Genomic DNA, 21,668 nt, shown 5'->3' with positions numbered 1-21,668 from the left:
TGGACAAATGTATAATTTATTTTACATTGTTTTCCACTTTCAAAACGTCAGCAGCCACTTAGCTGGTACAGTATGGATCCTGCGCGGAATTGAGGTGATTGGTAGATCACTGCAGTCAGTGACAGCCTATATGGGAGATAATACATCTCAGCACAGACACACTCTCCATCCCTATAATGATATAGAAATCATCCTCGCCGCTGTTTCCCCGGAGGCCATTCTGCGCACGGATAACATGAGCGGAACTCCCAAGTCTTTCAGATCAGGACAATTGGGGGAGACGCTCGCACTCCATCAGTGTCGTCCCTTTCTTGTGGATGACAATGCAGGGAAACATCAGACGTTAGCCGGTTACAGAGCGGGCTTGCTGCTGTATTCCCTTATTATATACTACACTGTACCGCCAATAGAAGGATAACAATGGCAGACAATAATCTCACATGCCGGTAGTGCCGGTTAGTTAGGAGTCTATGTTAGTGATCATAAGGATTGATCTACGTATCTGGAAATATGATCTCATTTTGTGATTGAACTGTGGATATCCTGAAAACCTGGACTGCATTGCCAGCATTAGGGAGGCCCTATAGGATTGCTTTCTATGTACTGTATTCTGATTCATCTCCTTTGATCCCGCAGGTAACCACGTTAGTCAACACAAGCAGCAAAGGTCCATCCGGTAAAAAGAAAGGTCGGTCTAAAAGGGCTCACGTGTTAGCAGCCTCTGTGGAACAGGCCACGCAAAACTTTTTGGAAAAGGGGGAACAGATTGCCAAAGAGAGCCAGGATGTGAAGGAGGAGCTGATCTGCGCTGTGGAGGATGTCAGGAAACAAGGTACATATGGGTGCTTGTTCGTCATCCCGTGTGACCCCCAGCCAAGGGTCCCGGTATTACCAGGATTGTCTTGATATTGCTGAGGTTTGGCTAATCAAGGAGGATGTGGTTTGGTATGACATGGGTGTGGTTTGGTATGATATGGGTGTGGTTTGGGGTGATATGGGTGTGGTTTGGTATGATATGGGTGTGGTTTGGTATGATATGGGTGTGGTTTGGTATGATATGGGTGTGGTTTGGTATGATATGGGTGTGGTTTGAGGTGATATGGGTGTGGTTTGGGGTGATATGGTTTTGGTTTGGGGTGATATGGGTTCGGTTTGGGGTGATATGCGTGTGGTTTAGGCTAAGCTATGTGTGGTTTGGGCTGATCTGGGTTCAGTTTGATCAGATATGGGTGTGGTTTGGACAAATATGGGTGTGGTTTGGGCTGATTTGGATGTGGCTTATTAAGATATGGGTGTGGTTTGGTCTGATTTGGATGTAGTTAATTATGATATGGGTGTGGTTTGGGCTGATTTGGATGTAGTTTATTATGATATGAGATGTAGTGTGCTTTGAACTGATTTAGGCATGTTTTGGGCTTGTATGGTCATGGTTTAGACCAGTCTGGGCCTGGTTTAACCCTAACATGTTTTGTCTGATCTGGGTGTTAACTGGGCTGAGTTTTGTTTTATCTGATTAGGGCTGATGTGGGTGTGGTTAGGGCTGATGTGGGTGTGGTCTCACTTGGTCTGGGATTGCCTTGAATGCCATTTATTTTCTATTGGGAATGTGAGCGTGTCTTTTGTCGGAATCAAACTTCACTGTAAAATAATCCAACTGAAATATAAGCATTTGTGCATGGAACATTTTTGAAATTCCTTTGTATTTTGGAACCAGCACCAGGCTGCAAAGGTTCCAGCATTTAACATTGGGTTGTGGTGTGGAACAACAAAGAGCCAAGGACAAGCTATGATCGGTGGGTGGGGAGATTAATTAAGCACAAAACCGCACACTCCCATTTCTAAAAATTGCACCTTTACTAAAAATCGTCAGATATCGCAAGGGATTTCTGACATTGTCTAAAAAAATCGCAAATTTCGTCCAAAAATCATATACAGTATATATATGACATGTGCAATATGTTGCAATTTTTTAGCTGTCTAATAATCGCACCCTATTACATCTGTGATTTTACAAACAGACGTGTAATCAGCGAGCGCTGAGATAATAGGTGACCGCGCTGTCGACAATATTACTCTCTTGAACTAATTTTCCATCTTTGATGTTTGCAAAGCGCATAATACGTGTCATACTGATAATAGCAGCTCAGCAAACAGCATTCTCGCTGCGATGTGCTTCCTATTGTCTGTCCACGCACTTGGTGCAATCAATAATACCAAGGAGCAGTTACAGTAGTTTTCTGTAGCATAAAGGAACCTCTGGAAAAAGTGCTGTAAGAGGCCAAGAAGTGGAGTCTTTCTACAGAACCTTTCTGGTATTATAAATGCTCACAACATGCTTTCTGGAAGGTAAGATAATGTGGCTGAGACAATGCGAGAGGCTGGAAGGGGCTGTATGAAAGGCCTTCCTACAGACAGACATCCTGTTATCGCAGAGCACTTTACCAGCAGCGAGAGGATACTCGCCACAACACTTTCTATAGTTTTACGGAAAAAGGCAGAGCAATTTCGGTTCATCGCAATTACAGGATTCAAGCAACGATTTCTTTCTGCAACCAAAATGTTCTGTGTTCACGAAAAAAAAGGCATAATAATAATACGGAATCTGCTATTAGTTCTTAAAATGTGCGGATTAACCCCCCCCCCCTTTATAAAATATATTTAACCTTTTGCAGTCCATAATTTTCACTAGACGTTGGACTTGAAAGGGTTAAAATACATATAACATAAGATGATCAAGAAAATGCTAAACATTCTATCTTCTATTAAAAAAATGGATGTATGTACTGTGTGTGTATATGTGTGTGTGTGTGTGTGTGTGCGCGTGTGTGTGTGTGTATGTACTGTGTGTGTGTGTGTTCCACCATAACTCTGGAATCCCGGGAGCAAATTACCCAAAACTTGGTACACATACGACTTAAAATCTGGAAAAAAATACTGTGGGGGCAAGACACCCCTAGCAAAAAGGGGTAACGCCACAACACAAAGTGGGTCAGGGAAGCAAGATATGGCAAAGTTTAATAACATAACGGAGGTAAAGGACATTTATTGGGTTCAGAAAAGGTTCATGGCCACTTAGAACCCCCAATCCCAACCCCGTCGGGGGGGGGCCCAAAAAGGGGTCCGACCCAGGGGCGTAGCTAAGGGTTCATGGGCCCTGGTGCGAAAGGTCAGCTTGGGGCCCCCCTACATACAACAAAATTAATGTTTATATTTTAATACATAACCCTCTATACCCACCACGCACCCTATTCCACCCACATACCCTAAAATCCTTTTCTCCCATATACCCTATTCCCCCTCTTCATCCCACATACAGTATGCTCCATGTTCCTCTCCTCCATTACACACCACCTACTGACCCAACATAAAACCCATATACTGCTACCCCCCACACATCCTGCACTTCAGTCCCTGTTACCCAAAATACATCCCATAACCCTTTATCCCCACCAAAAATACCCTATTCCACCTTCATACACCCTACAATCCTTTACTACTCCCATATACACCCTAGCCCCCCTGTTCTTTTCAAATACACCCCCCCCCCCCCTCTCACATCCCACACCTGGGTGGTGACCTCTTTTATGCTTGTATGCAGGACCTCACACGGCAGCTGCATGGTGCCCCTTCTTGAAGGTAGTCACTGACAATGACTTGCCAGTGCATCTGGGGGACCCGGGCAGGATGTTGTTAGCTAACTGGCTGTCACTCTCTCCTTCCCGAAGGGTCACTTTCCTGGTGCTGCGGCGCAGGCTGGGCTTCTTCCTGCACTCCCGGCGCAGGCTGCCCACCCGGCGCAGGCTGCCCAATCACAGAGCTCAGAAGTCAGCCGCCCGTCCCAGCCGCTGGCGCTGTAGATTCAGTGACGGCTGTCTTCTGAGCTCTGTGATTGGGCAGCCTGCGCCGGGAGCTGCCTGTCACAGGCGGGAGCAGTGCCGCGGATTGGACACAACAAAGTGCCGAACCGTCACTCGTCGCCCTGCCGCATAACATCGCATTAGCCCACAGTGAACACCCGGTAAAGCTGCCGAAGTGCTGCCCCTAGGCATAGGCTGCTGCCCTAGGCAATTGCCTAGTATGCCTATGCCTAGGGCCGGCTCTGGGCACCTCTCCAACAGTGGCGGGGGTTGGGCCCCCCTGGCTCAGGGGCCCCGTCGCAGGTGCGACCGCTGCGATCCCTGTAGCTACGCCACTGCATACATACACCCCCACTCACATACATACATACATACATACATACACCATTGTCTTACATACAACACCGCCACTCTCATACATACATGCATATGTTCCCATTCATCCCACCCCTCCCTCACGCTAGTGCACATACCAGACAGCCACTTCTACGGACACCCAAAACCCTGACCATTATTCTGTATCTTACTGCTGGCCCGGGGTTGCGCTGCTGCTGATCCATGGGGCTCCTGGTGATTAGGCGGGGGAGGAGGAGTGAGGAGCACTGCTGGAGGTGACACCGTCTCCCTGCATAAGGAGCCGCTGGCAGTTGGGTGGATAGGCGCAGGTGCTGGTGGCAGGAGGGCAAATAATGCTGCTGTGCTGCTTGACCCCTGGCCCATCCCCTTCTTGTTCCAAAGCTAGCAGAATTTATTTTAAATGAGGAAAAGGTGAAAACAATGAGTTGCATGGTGCAGGGGGGTGTTTGCTGGGTCTGCAGGGACGACCCCCCCCTGTTTTATTTAAAAATTACTCTGCTGTTGTGTGGCTCCCTGCCCCCCTTGTATTTGAGGGTGTTTTTCAGCAGACCCTCTCCCCTTAAATTTACTTACCTCGAGTCTGGTGCTCGAGTAAGTTGCTCCTCTCAGCCTCTGCTTCTCCTGTGTGATCAGCCTAGGCACGGAGCAGAATCACTTCCTGTCGCAGAGCAGCAGCAGCAACAGGCAGCCTTGAGATTGGCTGTCTGTTGCTAGGCTGCCACAGACCAGTCCCGGGCCGGAACTATCATATGTCTAACACACGCTCCTCCTGCCATCAGTTCACTGTTCCTGCCAGGTGCCGTACACTCACCGCATATCACCTGCCGCCCGCGTACACCCCTTCCCCCGCACATGTAAAAAAAAAAGTCATGCCGGGCACTGTAGTTCCGCCACTTGCGCACCGCATCATTCGGCCTCACTCTGGCGTCGGCCTCCCGGGAAAGTTCCCGGTGAATACAAAGCTGCCGAAGTGCTGCCCCTAGGCATAGGCTGCTGCCCTAGGCAATTGCCTAGTATGCCTATGCCTAGGGCCGGCTCTGGGCACCTCTCCAACAGTGGCGGGGGTTGGGCCCCCCTGGCTCAGGGGCCCGGTCGCAGGTGCGACCGCTGCGACCCCTGTAGCTACGCCACTGGTCCGACCACTACACATAGTGTGAAAAGAGGGGGGACTGGACTGCACACCATATTGAGAGGTGCTACCAAGTTAAGGCTTCTAGTACCAGACAGGAAAAAAGAACAATACCGATGCACACTCTAGGTGCTAAGAACACTGATAGTAAAAATAATATTGATAACTCTTACAATTAACATGGAGTATAATTGAAGTTCTTTGCACACATTTGCACAACTATGTGGGCCCATCCACCGCGTCCAGGTGAACTTCATTGGATGGGTCCCTAACATTTCTTGTGTTCAAGTTTATTTATTACGAGTTATTTATATAACGCACACATGTTCCTCAGTGCTCTACAGAGTGTAGTTGAACATTCCCATCAGTCCCTGCCCCAGTGGAGCTTACAATCTATATTCCTACCACATGTACACGCACACAGACATTCTAGGGTTAATTGTTGTTGGGAGCAAATAAACCTACCAGTTTATAATATATTTGGAATGTGGGAGGAAACCGGAGTACTCTGTGGAAACCCACGCAAGCACAGGGAGAATATACAAACTCCACACAGTTAGGGTCATGAAGGGAATGGAACCCATGACCTCAGCTGGGACCCCTGACAACACCGAAGCCTGAGGCATTACCTGGTGCCTCATTTACTTTATTTATCCTTTAATCTATTTCTGAACCTAAACAACAAATGATTCAACAGTTTTCTGCCACTTTACCCCCCCCCCCCCCACGTAATGCAGCGACTGTCACTTGTATAATTTATCGCCGTAATCCCAGATGAAGAAACAAATGAGCACATTTTCTGTAATGTGCGTGCCTGGATCTCTGAGCCTTTGGGACGCTGATCTTCAAAGCGAGCAATGTTCCGTGCTGAATTGCTGTAAAATAAATGTGACATTTAAGCCGCGAGATTTATCGTGACGGCCGCAGATAACCAGTTATGCAAAAGCTTCGCAATCCGAGGAAGATGAAATTTCTCTGTTGAACCGCTATGGGCTCGGAACTTTTATTGAACTGATTTGTCCACATAATAGTAAAGGTTTAGCTTTCCAGTGGTGATATGACGGAGAGTCTAACTCACAGCAATAAAACACAGTGAGACACAAATTACCGGGAGATATGAGGCACTATCCTCTGCTAACCTTGGCGGTGCTTCACCCCATCATACTGCAGGGCTGACAGGAGCTCTGCGTGCGGAGCGCTCAGCTCTGTGTGCTGCATTGTAGCTGCACTTATTTATTTACATTCTATCGCACATCTTCTGCTGGGAGGGGTCTGATGGGCACTTACAGCCATAACCTTTTTTTTTATTTTTTAATGAAAATTATAAAACTTTATTTATAAAAAAAAGACACAGCACTGGAGCAGTCATACATTATACTGCATGGCAGAACATATGGTGGGACAGCTTACGCTATACATCATTGCCAGTGGCGGCTCTTACCAGTATAGAGGAGGGAGGCTGCTGCAATTCGGCCCCCCCCCCCTCTGCTGCGGCTGCCATCCACGTCCAGCCGTGCTCCCTGGCTCCTCCCGTCCAGCCGTGCTCCCCAGCCGCGCGCGCTCCCGAGTCCCCTGCACGGGGCCAGCGCATGCGCATTAACTTCATACATACAGCGCATGCCCTGGCCCAAGCCTCTGTGGGCTGCCTTTGCAGCAGCCCCCGGAGGCTTGATCGGGTCCCCGGATTCCGGCGCATGCGCAGTATGGTCCGCGGTACTGCGCATGCTCAGAGCCCATTTTGGGGGCTGCCCCACATTTGCACACAGAGAGGCATCCCAGAGGGAAGGAACACCTCCCAATAGGACCGCCTTGAGTGACTGGCAGGTCGGACTTCCAATAGGAAGTCACTGCCAGTCACATTGAAGCCAGAGCAGTCTCTCATCTGGCTTCACTTTAGGCAGAGACAGTGGCAGATTTTACCTGCCGGGGCTGCAGCCCTGCAGCCCATAGGTAAAAACCGCCACTGGTCATTGCTCTTCCTTCACTCACTCAATAAACAACTCATTTACCAACACAGTACAGTGGATGATGGACATCATAACATACTACTTAAAAGCCCTTAAAAATGATGGCTTCTGCAATGTACTTTCCTTTTGAGCTGTGACAGCTTTTACTTTCACTTTAAGCTGTGAACGTTTTTTCCCAACAAACTCTCCCCCCCCCCAACCTCCAGTCCCTACCTGCTCCTACCTCCACTCTCTGTCTTCCCAGCTCCCTCTCTCCACATCCAACAAGTTTGAAACAGATCAGTGTCCCTGCAAAAACTGCTTTCACTTTCTGTAATGACATCTTTTAGCACACAAAGGAGTAATTTGGTCCATCGAGTGGCCTCTAGTGGTCACTGGCGGCAATTCACCTCATAGAGGTGAGGAGTAGTTAGCCTTTTATATATAGATATAATGGGGGAAATTTACCAATATGAAAAACCTAGTTTTTCGTATTGGTGTTTCCCCTACGACTGTTCCGGAGGGGAATGTACAAAGCAGTCATATACGACTGCTTTGTAACCCACCGATGTCGTAGGAATTCGTATTAGCTGGCCATATATACGGCCGCTAATACGAATTCGTACAGGCAGTCTGCACGGATCAGTCAGATCCGTGCAGGCTGCAAGGTGTAAAAAAAAATAGAAAAAAAAATAAATAGAAAAAAAAAACCAGCATGGGATCGCCGACAGCAACGTCGACATGGAGCAGAACGCCGACACAGGACCAGGACATCAGGACCAGGGCTACCTACGGGAAGAAGATAGGTAAGTATCAGTATGTATGGGCTTTGGATGTATTAAAGTTTTATTTTAAGTGTGTGTCAGTGTGTTTTATTTTACTATTTTTAATACTGTGGAACTACAAGACCCAGCGGGCCCTTTAATGCCCCACAGGCTGGGACTTGTGGTTCTCCAAGTCCTAGCTTGCGGGGGAGGCTTGCTGGGACTCATAGTTCCCCAGTATTAGACAATAGATTATTCTTTTTATTTACACCACTATCAGCTCGATGCCCACCGCCCAGGGGCATCGAGGACAGCACCAGGCTTCAGCCTGGTCAGGTAAGTCCTGGAGGGGGGGACCCCTTCATTGGGGGGGTCCCCACTCCCCCAGGGCCCCTGGCCAGGCTGACTGGTCGGTAGGGTTAATGTTTTGGCCGCGGGACCTTATATAATAAGTGTCCCCCGGCTGTGGCATTACCCTGCTGGCTGGTTTGGCCTGGGGCTGGTTCTTAAAATACGGGGGACCCCTAGTCATTTTGTCCCCCGTATTTTGGGAACCAGCTCCGGACCTGGAGCCTAGGGCTGGTTGTTAAAAATTGGGGAACCCCCATTTGTCGGGTTCCCTGATTTTTAATAACCGGCCCCGGCTCCTTCAGCCTGGTGCTGGTTTCGGCTGTGGGGGGGACCCCACGCTGTTTTTTTTTTTATATTTATTTTTCAATTTTTTTACACTGCAGCCTGCACGGATCTGACTGATCCGTGCAGGCTTAAAGCAAATACGACAGGGAAAGCAAGGTGTATTTTCCTGTCATATTTGCGTGGGTGTTTTACACCACTTAGCAGCCGTATTATCCATACGGCTGCTTAGTAAATCAGAAACCACCATTCTTTTGAATGGTGATTCCTGTCGTATCCTATCGATGGTGTAGGACATTCGTATTTGTAAATACAAATACGAATGTCCCATCTTTAAGACTACGAATTGTTGTATTTTCGGGATTGTAAATCCCGAAAATACAAATTCGTAAAAAAAAGGTGTATTTCTGCCTACGAATACACCTATTTTTTACGAATCCATTTTGGTAAATTTCCCCCAATATGCCCCAGGGCACAACGTTCTGGGGGCCTCCGAGCAGGGGCAGGTGGTGGTCACACAATGAGAGCGGTGATTCAGCATTCTCCTCCTGTCTCCCAACCTGCAGCCAGACGTCATTGGCTGTCAGCTTGCTGATTGGTCTATGTCTGGAGCTGTCCACCAGTCAGAGTGCTGAAAGCCAGTCACTGAACAGAACCCTGGGCCTGATACAGTAATGGTTGTAGTTTTGCAATGGGCTTAGGTCAACACAAGCATTAGGTCAACGTGGGCAAGATCGACAGTCAAAAGGTCGACATGACCTATCAACCTAAGCCCAGGTCAAATGTTAATATACCCAATGGCAGCTCCAAAGGAGAGGTTACAGCACAGTTCAGAGTTCAAATAGGGGAGAAATAGCAACTGCCAGTGAGTCAGTTAGGAATGACAGTTGGTGGCAGTTGCTGGGCCTCCCCTATTTGAATTTTGAACTGCTCTGCAGCCCCCTCTCTGGATCCTCCCCTGACTATACCTGTATTAATCCCATATGTTTCTGGTTGCATCCGGGCACATACATTAACCCTGTGTTACCTGCATCCTGCTAATAAAACACTTGCTTTGGATACGTTATCTGTGAGGGCCAATCTCCAATGGGCACCACGTGTGTATCCTTTGGCACTGGCGAGCGCTGTTCTCGGCCCCCAGTTAGATACCCTTTCCCCGCTGTTGCTGAGGGCTGGTCCTGTGTTGCTGGAAGCGGCTGTCCGCAGTGCTGACATTTGCTTTGTTTCTCCTGAGAATAAAGCAGGTGAAATGAGCAGAAATGCTGGCTGTCCTCTGCGCCAGGAGAGTGCGGGGAGTGTAAGGGCGGCCAGCTGCCGGCTGGTGGACTTATTCTCCTGTAAATTGTCCCTTTCCATCTCCCGCTTGTCACATTGCTTTATACCAGGAGGAGAGCGAATGCAGAACTGCCAGGGAGCGTTATGAATGGGCAGTGATTGTAGCAGGCGTTTGCCCCGATGTCATTCCCCTCACACACCCAGGCAGGATATCATTATATCCGACACTATCCTGAAAGCTCATTTAGCTGCAGCAATTTGTACCTGGGGCCGGTCCGTGGAGAATTTGCTACAGGTGTACCCTGGTAATTAACCCCTGCTGGTCCACTGTTATATCTTACGTACAGGTGTGGGGGTATCCGAGGCCGATCTGAATAAAGCCCCTTTTTCAGATCTGATTGCAGTACAAAATGGCCAAAATCATGCTGCACTGCAGGTGGGGCAGATGTAACATGTGCAGAGAGAGTTAGATTTGTGTCAGTTATTTTGTTTCTGTGCAGGGTAAATACTGGCTGCATTATTTATACACTGCAGTTTAGATTTCAGTTTTAACACCCCCCACACAAATTTAACTCTCTCTGCACATGTTACATCTGCCCCACCTGCAGTGCACATGGTTTTTCCCAGTTCTGCGATCAGATCTGAATAAGGGCCTGTGTGCAATGTGTCCGTGGTGGGGAAATGTACAGCGGAGCTTAGCTGTGCTCTGAAGAACGGATGTGGCAGTATTGTATTACTGTTATTTGTATCTTCCAGTAGCTGATTTACAGGAATAATACATTTATAGCAGAGACCTAGGGGGAAATGTACTAAGATGGGAGTTTTATTTCAGATGGGATCAACATCCACTTCTTATTTATGTACCACCTACTAGAAGATAATAGATATAAGCTGACTGGTTGCGCATAGCAACATCCCATTTGAAATATAACTCTTATCTTAGTAAATGTCCCCTCTAGTACGCTGGTTACTGAAAAACATACTTGCCTACGCTCAGGACCGGCGCCACCACTAGGCAGCTCTAGGCATTTGCCACTGGAGGGCGCCAGTTTGCAGCAGGGAGCAGAGAGGTGAGTGGTACAACACCTCCCCCCCCCCCCCCATGAAATGACACGGCATCACACGGCGCATCACCCTACACCCCCTGCCAACCCCCCCATCACCTCCACCCCGGAACGTTGCACTGGAGCGCCACCCCCTGGAACACCGCAATCGCCGGCACCATCCCCCCCCCCCTTGCACTGCCTGCGCTTCAGCGCTTCAGGAATGTCCAGGAGTCTCCTGATAATTGGGTGGCACTTCCAGCCCCCTGACAAGGCATATTAAGTATTGTGCTTACCCCCACCCCCCCCCCCCAGAGCCACCTGCACCCCCATTCTGAGGGGCTACATTGCTCTTTCAGCAATGTATAATATGGGCGGAGCCACTATGATGCAGTCATGATGCCAAGCCCTCTGAAAGCCCACCGTGCTGTCTATCGCAATACCCCCTCAGATGGCCCCTCATGGATGAGTGGGCAAGTACAGATGGAGGCACATTTGTGTATACTGCGGGCGCGTCCTAGCTTTCCGTCTCTGCGCGCCGGTAATCTTCTTGTTAATGTTCTATGCTATCAGTTTTACATTTACTGGTCACGGTAAAGTTTATCTCACAATATTCCCTTGTGGGTTAAGGTGCCCATACACTAGTAAGATTTATCTTCAGATCTGGCTGGTTGGAACAAAAACATTGTTATGGATGAGTGACAGTTTGGCAGTTTTCCAGCATTTCCAAGCAAATGGTCAACTGTCATTTGCTCTCATCCATAACCATGTTTTTGTTCCAACCAGCCAGATCTGAAGATAAATCTGTGTGTGTATGGCCACCTTTAGATAAGTCTGCAGAGAAGGATGCTCTGCAACAGTTCCTGCTCTGCAGCAGTCCGCACTCTGCAACAGTTCCTGTTCTGCAACAGTCCACACTCTGCAACAGTTTATACTCTGCAAGTCTGCGCTCTGCAACAGTCCATTCTCTGTAACAGTTCATGCTCTGCAACAGTCCACTCTCTGCAACAGTTCCTGCTCTGCAAAAGTGTTAATTTCGTTCGACGAAAACGTAGACAAAAACCATTCTTCGACGAAGGTTTTTTCCGTGACCAAAATGTGACGATAACGAAAATAGGAATTTTTTAATAACAAAAATGTTGACTAAATATCCATCCATGTTGTCATGACTAAAATTAACTAACGTTTTTGGAGTGATTGATTTTTGTGGATTCTTTCATTAATAATACAGTATTTTATACAGTTTTATCCATCCGCTCTGGCCCTAGATTTAGTTACATGCGCTGCGGCTGCGCAGCAACTCTGTCATGTGAATCACTCCGTCAGGTCGTGTACTGTAGCTACTAATTAGTTACCTTTAGCTATATATATTTTTGAATTGATATCTGCAGAAAGTAAATGACCTGTTGTAACGGAAATAGCATTTGTGTTGCACTTGTTTTATACGTAGATTACTAAACACATAGGGCCTTATTCTAGTTCACTCTTTCTGACAAAATCCTTCTCAGATGGACAAAACCATGTGCACTGCAGGTGGGGCAGATGTTACTTGTGCAGAGAGAATTAGATTTGGGTGGGGTTTTACTTCAAAGTGAGATCTATATTGCAGTGTAAAAATAAAGCAGCCAGAATTTACCCTGCACAGAAACAAAATAACTCACCCAAATCTAATTCTCTCTGCACATTTTACATCTGCCCCCCTGCAGTGCACATGGTTTTGTCCATCTAAGAAGGATTTTGTCAGAAAGTGTGAACTAGAATAAGGCCCATAGTGACAGGTAAACAAATAAATCAAGGCAATGATAGAGAAATGTTCTTCAGCCACAATGTTCGTCAAGATCCACCAACTAAATAAGACGAAATTGAAAAATTTTACAAAAATTTGACAGTTTCGGCAAATTTTAGGAGTGACAAAGACTAAAACTAAATAAAAAAAAAAAAAAACCCTGAGGAAATTAACACCGCTCTGGGCCCAGGATATGTTCATAGATTAAAACGGTAGCAGATTTTGGGGAAGGGGCAGCAAAATGTAAGTATTTAAAAAAAAAAAAGAAAAGAAAGAAAATGAATAGTGTAGTTGTTACCCCTTGACCGCATTAATAATTGCCATGAAATCCCCTGCGTAGGTTTTTTTTTTTATAGCGTATATACTTTTATTGCGGCGGTGGCAGCGTTGGGGAGTTCCTGGGGAACGGCGGTAAGGCTACGGCAGTAAGCTGATATATTATATCCTCTCTCCATTACTTTCTTAGTCGGGCTTTTCATAGTTTAAAACGCCAGAGTGACTATAACTAGCTGCGGGGCCTTCAATAAAATGCCATCAAACCGAACGAAAAGTCAAAATATTAATAAATCATTCATCTTCACGGAAGACATAAAAGTGTGCTCCGGGGAGGAACGCGCAGTGTTTTATGGGCTGAACACGAAGACTTTTCTTAGGTAAGCAAGAAACGACTGCTGCTGAGCCTGTCGCCATTGCGGGCCTGGGACGCGCGGCCTCACAGCTACCGTTGTGCTGTTTGTATAAAGAGAACAAAGTATTATACAGTGGCAGATAGGACGTTCACCAGCGCAGCCTGTGGGGCTTAATGGTGAAACAACAAAAGTGTAAACAAAAAGCTGGATAAAATATTTACGCTAATGTATATTTTGTGGGGTAAGGAAATGATTGCTTTATTATGAAGTTCATCGGGATAATAACTTTCTTTCTTGTTCTTGGTTCTGTTCTTGGTCCTCTCCTTTTCTGTCTCTCAGTCGGCCAGATGCACTAAGCTTGAAAAGTGATACAATTGGAGTGGTAAACCACCAGCCAATCAGCTCGTAACTGCCATGTCACAGGCTGTGTTTGAAAAATGACAGACAAGGAAAAAATTGAATCACCACCAAGTGATTAAAGGCGCTGGGGAGATGGGGTGTATTGTTTAGGCAGCTCGCACGAAGGGGATGTTCAGTCCCCTAAGGGTGGATACAGGAAAAAGCCAAAAATTGTGCGGAGCGCCAAAATGATTGATTATACTGAACTTAAATAAGCCTAAAATGAATAAATTTGATCAATTGGGTATCACAAAGTAAAAATACATTTAATTATCATATAGATTAAAAACATATTCAATGTAAATGCACATGAATTTATGACTAAAACTTAGTTATTGCACTTATGAGAGATCTGGCATACAGTAAACCACTTGTCAAAAAAATAAAGTTTGTGTTGGATACTTAAGTGAGTCCCGCTTGTTCCGAGTACTGCTACCTTCTTGTTGGGATTTAGTGGTCCCCAAGATGGAAATGGGACAAGAGGGGGCAAGGGGGATGGGGGTCCGGGTTCAGCTTGTACTTGTGGGGGTCAATTGATCCTGCTAGAGGCCTTGGTTTCAATTTCAACTGGTGGGCAAGATGTATATACCTCACTGCTCGTATGGGAGGCTCCAGAAATTAGCAGGTATTGAGTCCCGATTTGTACATCCAAGTTGGGAATACTGGCAAATTGCTGAATCCGTGGGGAACAAATTGGTAGCTGGTCCAAGGGGTAGTGGGTGGGTATCCAGAGTGGTAATCACAAAAGTGCAGACAAGGGTTAACCTGACGCGTTTCGTTGCGCTCTGGCAACTTTCTCAAAGGTAGGTGTGTTTGAAAAATGACAGGTAGGAGCTGATTGGCTGATGGTTTATCACTCTCCATTTTCTCACTTTTCAAGGCTTAGTACATCTCGCCCTGTATGTCCTCCTTAGGTGAACTTATTCGCTCTTTTGTCTACAATATCACCTCTACTGTATGCTGATCAGAATCACGTATACTAGGATTTTATTGTGGATTACAATGCAGCGTCAAGCATGGGTACAGGAGGGAAAGACATTATATTTCTTATGTTACCAGTATAATAGCTGTCACATATGTCGTTTAGCATTTATTTGACAATTGGTGTTGGGATCAGCATTAGCTTGAACAACATTGTTTAATTGGAGGATAGCTAACGGGAAGAAGCTTCTTGCGGTTCTGGACGACTTAGCAGGGACGGTCTGGAAGTGTCTTGCTGATGGGAGGGTGTTGAACAGGTGGAAGTGTCATGCTGATGGGAGGGTGTTGAACAGGTAATGTCCAGGATGCAGCTTGTCTGTCGCTATCCTTCCTAGCAAGTTTCCTACCTTTCCTCCCTGACCTTTTCCTGCTCTCCTCACTCCTGTCTCCAAATGAGTCTCTGATATCTCTTCTTGGGTATCCCAGCACTTTCTTAAACTTAACATGTCTAAAGGCCCCATCCACTAGTGCGATATGGGCACTTTTCATGCGATTCTGAGGAATTGTTGAGATGGATCGCATGAAAAGTGACACATTGGATACCTCGCTCTCATGAGACTGAGCTGGTCATATTCCCACTGTCCCACACAATCCCACTGTCCCACACTATCCCACTGTCCCACACAATCCCACTGCCCCACACAATCTCACCTCCCACAATCTCATCTATTGTTGGCGCTACTATTTCCTCTAGCCCCCAAGTGCGCTGTCTTGGAGTAATACCTGACTCCCGTCCCTGCTTCACACCACACATTCAGCAGCTCTCACAAACCTTTCTCACCCAGGCTGCTACCAAGACCCTTTCCCACTCTCTGGTTATCTCCAGACTGGACTGCTGTAATCTCCTGCTATGTGGGATCCCTGACAAATGTCTCTCTCTGCTCTAGTTTATCCTCACCAAACGCACTACATCCACCTCCCCTCTTCTACAAGTCCTTCACTGGTTCCCCTTCCCTTATAGAGTCCAATCAAAGCTTCACACACTCACTTATATAGTTCTCACCCACTCCTCTCCCAATTACTGTACATCTCTGACCTTATCTGCCTTTACACTCCTGCCCGTCCTCTTCTCTCTGCTAATGCACACGGCCTCTCCTTCCTACTGATTACTTCCTCCAACTCCTATCTCCAAGATTTTTCTGTGCTGTTCCCTACCTCTGGAACTCCCTACCTCTCTCCCTCAGACTCCCCACTTCACTACAATACTTCAAACGGGCTCTCAAGACCCAATTCTTCACCAAACCCAGCTAACTCTCATCCTAACCCATTGTTCCATTCTAACTGTCTGCCCCATCTGTGTCACCCCTGTCTGTCTGCCCCTCCCCTTTAGAATGTAAGCTTTACCCTCATAGAAACATAACATAGAAACATAGAATTTGACAGCAGATAAGAACCACTTGGCCCATCTAGTCTGCCCCTTTTTTTAAACATGTTACCTCAAACCATATTTGATCCTTATTTTTTGGTAAGGATATCAATATGCTTATCCCAAGCATGTTTAAATTGTACTACTGTATTTGCGTCTACCACCTCTGTTGGGAGGCTATTCCACTTATCTACTACTCTTTCTGTGAAAAAATTCTTCCTCGCATTTCCCCTGAATCTTCCTCCCTCTAGTTTCAGTGCATGTCCTCGTGTTCTGTTGCTCCTCTTCCTGTGAAGAATGTCTCCCACCTGTACCTTGTTAAAGCCCTTGATATATTTGAAAGTTTCTATCATGTCCCCCCTTTCCCTTCTCTGCTCTAAAGTATACATATTAAGATCTTTTAGTCTTTCCTGGTACGTTTTGTGATGTAGGCCATGCACCATTTTAGTTGCTCTTCTTTGTACAGTCTCTAATGTATTTATATCCTTCTGGAGATATGGCCTCCAGAACTGAACACAATACTCTAGGTAAGGTCGTACCAATGACCTATACAGTGGCATTATTACTTCTTTCTTTCTACTGCTGATACCTCTCCCTATGCAACCAAGCATCTGACTTGCCTTCTTCATTGCTTTGTTACATTGCCTACCTGCTTTTAAGTCCCCTGAAATAGTGACACCTAGATCCCTCTCTTCCTCAGTAGTTTCCATTATAGTGCCATTTATACTATATTGAGTCTTTGGATTTCTAAGACCCAAGTGCATGATTTTGCATTTTTTGGCATTAAACTGTAGTTGCCATTCTCTTGACCATTTCTCTAATCTGCCTAGATCCTCAATCATTTGTTTTACCCCTCCTGGTGTGTCTACCCTGTTGCATACCTTTGTGTCATCTGCAAAAAGGCACATTTTACCCTCAATTCCATTTGCAATATCACCAATAAAGATATTAAAAAGCACCGGTCCAAGTACAGATCCCTGGGGTACTCCACTTGTAACCTTTCCCTCCTTTGACTGTACTCCGTTTACTACAACTCTCTGTTTTCTATCCTGCAACCACGCTCTTATCCATTCAACTATCTTAGAATCCAATCCCAAGCTTTCAAGTTTATTTAACAGTCTGCGATGTGGGACAGTGTCTAGATAAGCTACATCTACAGCCCCACCTTGATCTATTACTTTAGTCACCCAGTCAAAAAAGTCAATAAGATTTGTTTGACATGATCTTCCCCCAGTAAACCCATGCTGTTTTGGATCCTGTAAATTGCTGGTTTTGAGATATTCTACAACTCTTTGTTTTAAGAGTGTTTCCATCAATTTCCCTACTACTGATGTAAGGCTCACTGGTCGATAGTTGTTTTCCAGTCCTCTGGGATTACTCTAGTAGCTAGTGACTGGTTGAATAATTCTGTTATTGGTTTTACCAGCTCCCCTTTAAGCTCTTTTAGTATCCTTGGATGTATCCCATCTGGCCCCATTGATTTATCCACTTTCAGTTTTGAGAGTTCTGTGAGGACTTTCTCCTCTGTAAATGTACTTGTCTCTCCCTCAGTTTTCTGACTATACTTGCAACTTAACTGTGGCCCCTTCCCCTCTCTTTCAGCAGTGAATACTGAGCAGAAATAATTATTAATATTATCTGCTATTACATTGTCCCCCTCAAGAAAACTTCCACTCTCTGTCTTCAAAAAGGAGATACTAGTAGGCGCCTCTTGCACACAAGTATACAATTTATTTAGTAGACAAATTATACAATCATTATTTGCATTAATCAAATTAATAAACACAGAAAAAAAATAAAAAAAAAAAAAAAATAAAAAAAAAAAAAATAAAAATAAAAGTAAATCTAAAACAAATATAAAAAAAAAGGAAAAAAAATGAAAATAAAAATAAAAATCAAAAATTAAAAGAACAGGTATAGAGATATATACATAAAAACAGTATTATTAAAAAGCATGTGCAATATAAGCAATTAGTTGGAGTGCAGTATATAATTACCAAGTCCTGATCATTTGGTTTTCTTTCATATGCGCATATGAGGCTATGTGACTGTGTCCCGTTTGGGGGGTAGGTAATCCAACACTCCGGGAAGATAAAGGAAGGCTGTAGGCTAACCCAACTGGGTATTTGTAATCCACAGTGTTGCTTTTCCAGAAAGCTTAAAAATAGCAGCAAAAGGAATAGTATGGCACTTTAGTCGACACTGCTGTCGATGAAGGCGGCAGCTCCAGATCTTATGTGGCAATGAATGCTCTTCAGCAACTGTTGGTAAGGAAGATGGACCGTGCCGAGTGCCCTGCGTGCTGTGTCAGGTGTTGACAAAGCGGCTGTGCCGGCCAGACAGCCAAACACGCGCCGCTGGACACTGACGCGGGCAAGGGCTGTTTGCAGATACCGGTCTCCTGAGCTCCACTGTGAGCGCGGCAGCTGAGTAATGCAGAGAGTTCAGATGGCTGCTGCCGTCTTCAGCCAGTCGCCGCTGCTGCGCCTGTATGCGATGACCCGGGACCGAGGTGGGATAGATACAATGAAATTCAGCAATCGAAATGTTAACCTCCAGGTCCACTGGTTCTAGAGGCGGCAGCGGGGCTCCTATCAAGACGCGTTTCGCCGCACTACGGCAGCTTTTTCAATTGAGGATGAGGAAGTATGGCTCTGTGTGCTTGTTTTATACCTGGATATTGTACACAGGTGTGTATGGTCAGGTGTCCCAGGTAATACAATTAGCAGCTTCATTTCAGTGTTTCTCTTTGTGAATCAGCTGCAGTAATCATTACAGCTTTCTGTTAATCTATTTTCTGCACAAATAGCGATATATTGTTTTATCACATGCTTACATATATATATCAGCATAAAGATACAAAATGAGAGTGATACCGATATGATACAAATAAAAATAAAAATAAATATAGTAAAATAAAATGAAATAGAATAAAATCAAAAAACAACGAACAAAAAATAATAATAAAACTAAAAAAATTAAATATAGATGCACGTAAATTTAAAGCAACATTTTGCGCATATATTCTAGCAGATACAATTTGTTGAAATGCATAGATCTACCATATATGCGGTAATTTCAAGGGAGTGCTTTGTAATTCCTATTGTGTTTTAATGTGTCCATAGAATGCGGACATCTACTTGTTTTGAATTCGAGAGCAGCTACACTGACAGATCAACCAAACCTGTGTATGGTTAGTACTATGAGAGAGAGATGTCTTACATATAACAATACGATCAGAGATGGAATAATAGGGGCTAGTGGCAAAAGGTCAAACCACCCCGCACATATATAACACAGATGATGACATAAAAATTCAAGCAAATAGAGAAATTTATTTTAATTTATTTTATTTTATTATACTGAAGGAGATGTATGTGTACATATCATACATTTTGACACATTGAATTATATATAATTTAATTTAATCTAATTTCTCTCTTTCTCTTTTTTTCTTTTTTGTACACCTATGCTCAAATATCTCTGCGAGCCGAGTACATACTCTAGCGATACATCGTGACTCAAATGGGGAAAATTTCTCTATTTGCTTGAATTTTTATGTCATCATCTGTGTTATATATGTTTATTAATTTGATTAATGCAAATAATGATTGTATAATTTGTCTACTAAATAAATTGTATACTTGTGTGCAAGAGGCGCCTACTAGTATCTCCTTTTTGTAAACTTCCGTATTTTGGGGGCGGCAACCCCCTCCTAGAGGGCAGCCATTTGCACACAGCACACACACACTAACCCATAGCGCTCAGAATCATTTGCTGTTTTTGTCCATTTTTCTGCCTGTCTCTGAGCTGCTGGGAGAGTGTGTTTGTGCCACTATGAGTTCGACTAGCTACACTGACAGACTCCAAAAAAGGTTAGACCTACTGCGAAGCTATGAGAGCAGAAAGGACCAACCCACAGAATCACCCCAGGAGGAGTTTTTGGAAGACTCAGGCCATTTGGAGGAATTATTAAAAGCAGAATGCAGACATTGGTGGGACAAAACCACCCTCACTAAATACATTGAGAACAACAAAATTCCTCGTGGCCTGAGAATCTCAAAGACTCTGTCCTTTCAGGATGATCCTGATTTATTAAATAAATGGGAGAATATTTTAGATAAATGTTCCTTTGCACTGATGCAGCTACTAGTAGATTACAGAGAGAACAAACTTAAAGCGATCGAGAAAGAGATTAGGGACACTCAAGACAAATTAGCTAAATACAAAGATGAACCTTACTATAAAGAAAAGGAGCTCAATGTAAATGGGAGGTTGGAGGCATACGAGAGAGAGATAGTGGAGAGAAAAGAAAAGAAATTCAAGAGAGACCTATATGATTATAGTTCAAACCAAGTTAGAAACTATAACAAAATGAATTCAAGGGAGGGCCCACGTAATCGACAACAGGGCCACATAAAATCATATAGACCGCGGGACCAGTCCCATAATAAAACATATGACAGACAGGCACCCAAAGAAATTTCACAATCTAACTTGGAACCATTAGGGAACAATCAAGGTAGATATCATGACCAGTCCAACACGTCATCCCCAAGGTGGAGACAAGTTCCCTATAGAAAAAATAGGACTAATTACCATCACAGTAATAGAGAGGAACAACTCCACCAGAGGCCTTTTTTAGGGAGAGGAAGGGGGGAACCCCTCACCCCAGAAACACCAGAGAATCATTACCAACATTACAACCGCTACCAGCCACTCACCAGAACCCCAAAAAGAGCAAGGGCTTTAGATCGAGAGGCAAACGAGGAGGAAAGAGGAAACAAAAACCAACGATACAAGTAGCTCCGTCAGGTATCTTTAATTTATCCTCGAGAACTCTAACCACTATGGAAGAAAATATACTCTCCAAGGGTATGAAATTTGCTCCTACCTCCACACCAAATTTCTTTGAATTATTTATAGAGCTCAACAGGTTCATTAGAGCTTTGTGCAGACAAAGATTCTTTGCCACTGTACCTACCACTAGAAATGATATAGACAATACCATCTGTTTAGATCATACGGATGACAAAGGAGTGGAGATGTTGAGCGAACTACTTTTGGAGAGTGTAGATGACAACACAGAGAGAGAGGAAACACAAGTTTACAATGTCAATCGTAAAATCTTTAAAAAACAATCACAATTTTTTCCATTACAACACAAATCCAGTGCTATAGATACCTTTTACAAATGTACTTTGGAAGAATTTCAAAATCTCTGTGATGCTAGAGTACACCAGAGCCTGTACAATTTATCTCAAGAAGAAAGAAAAGTCCTGAAGAACCTGTCCGAGGACCCCTCCCTTGTCATCAAATCTGCTGACAAGGGAGGGGGTGTGGTAATTCAGGACGTTGATGATTATGTAGGGGAGGCCAAACGTCAATTGGCAGACACCAAATTTTATAGAACTCTAAAAAATAACCCAATGACTGACTACCAGCTGGAATTAAAAATACTACTTGAAACAGCGGTAGATGAGTGTGTTATCACAAAAGATGA

General features: G+C 44.9%; 1 protein-coding gene across 4 annotated transcripts in view; it reads left to right on the top strand.

Moving 5' to 3' along the window:
- The window catches only part of CTNNA2 (catenin alpha 2), a 1,425,647-nt gene that overhangs the window by 239,645 nt on the left and 1,164,334 nt on the right, over positions 1-21,668 (top strand). For all 4 annotated transcript variants that reach the window (XM_083180541.1, XM_083180424.1, XM_083180611.1 and 1 more), the window contains exon 3: positions 637-832. In XM_083180541.1, coding sequence (XP_083036667.1) covers positions 637-832 — 196 coding nt within the window. The remainder of the gene's footprint in view (positions 1-636; positions 833-21,668) is intronic.

Source organism: Crinia signifera, chromosome 1 (assembly GCF_055691185.1).
Source record: "Crinia signifera chromosome 1, ASM5569118v1, whole genome shotgun sequence".
Taxonomy (NCBI): Eukaryota; Metazoa; Chordata; class Amphibia; order Anura; family Myobatrachidae; genus Crinia; species Crinia signifera.
The sequence above is the reverse complement of the archived record's forward strand: the minus strand, read 5'-3'. Positions and strand labels throughout refer to the sequence as shown.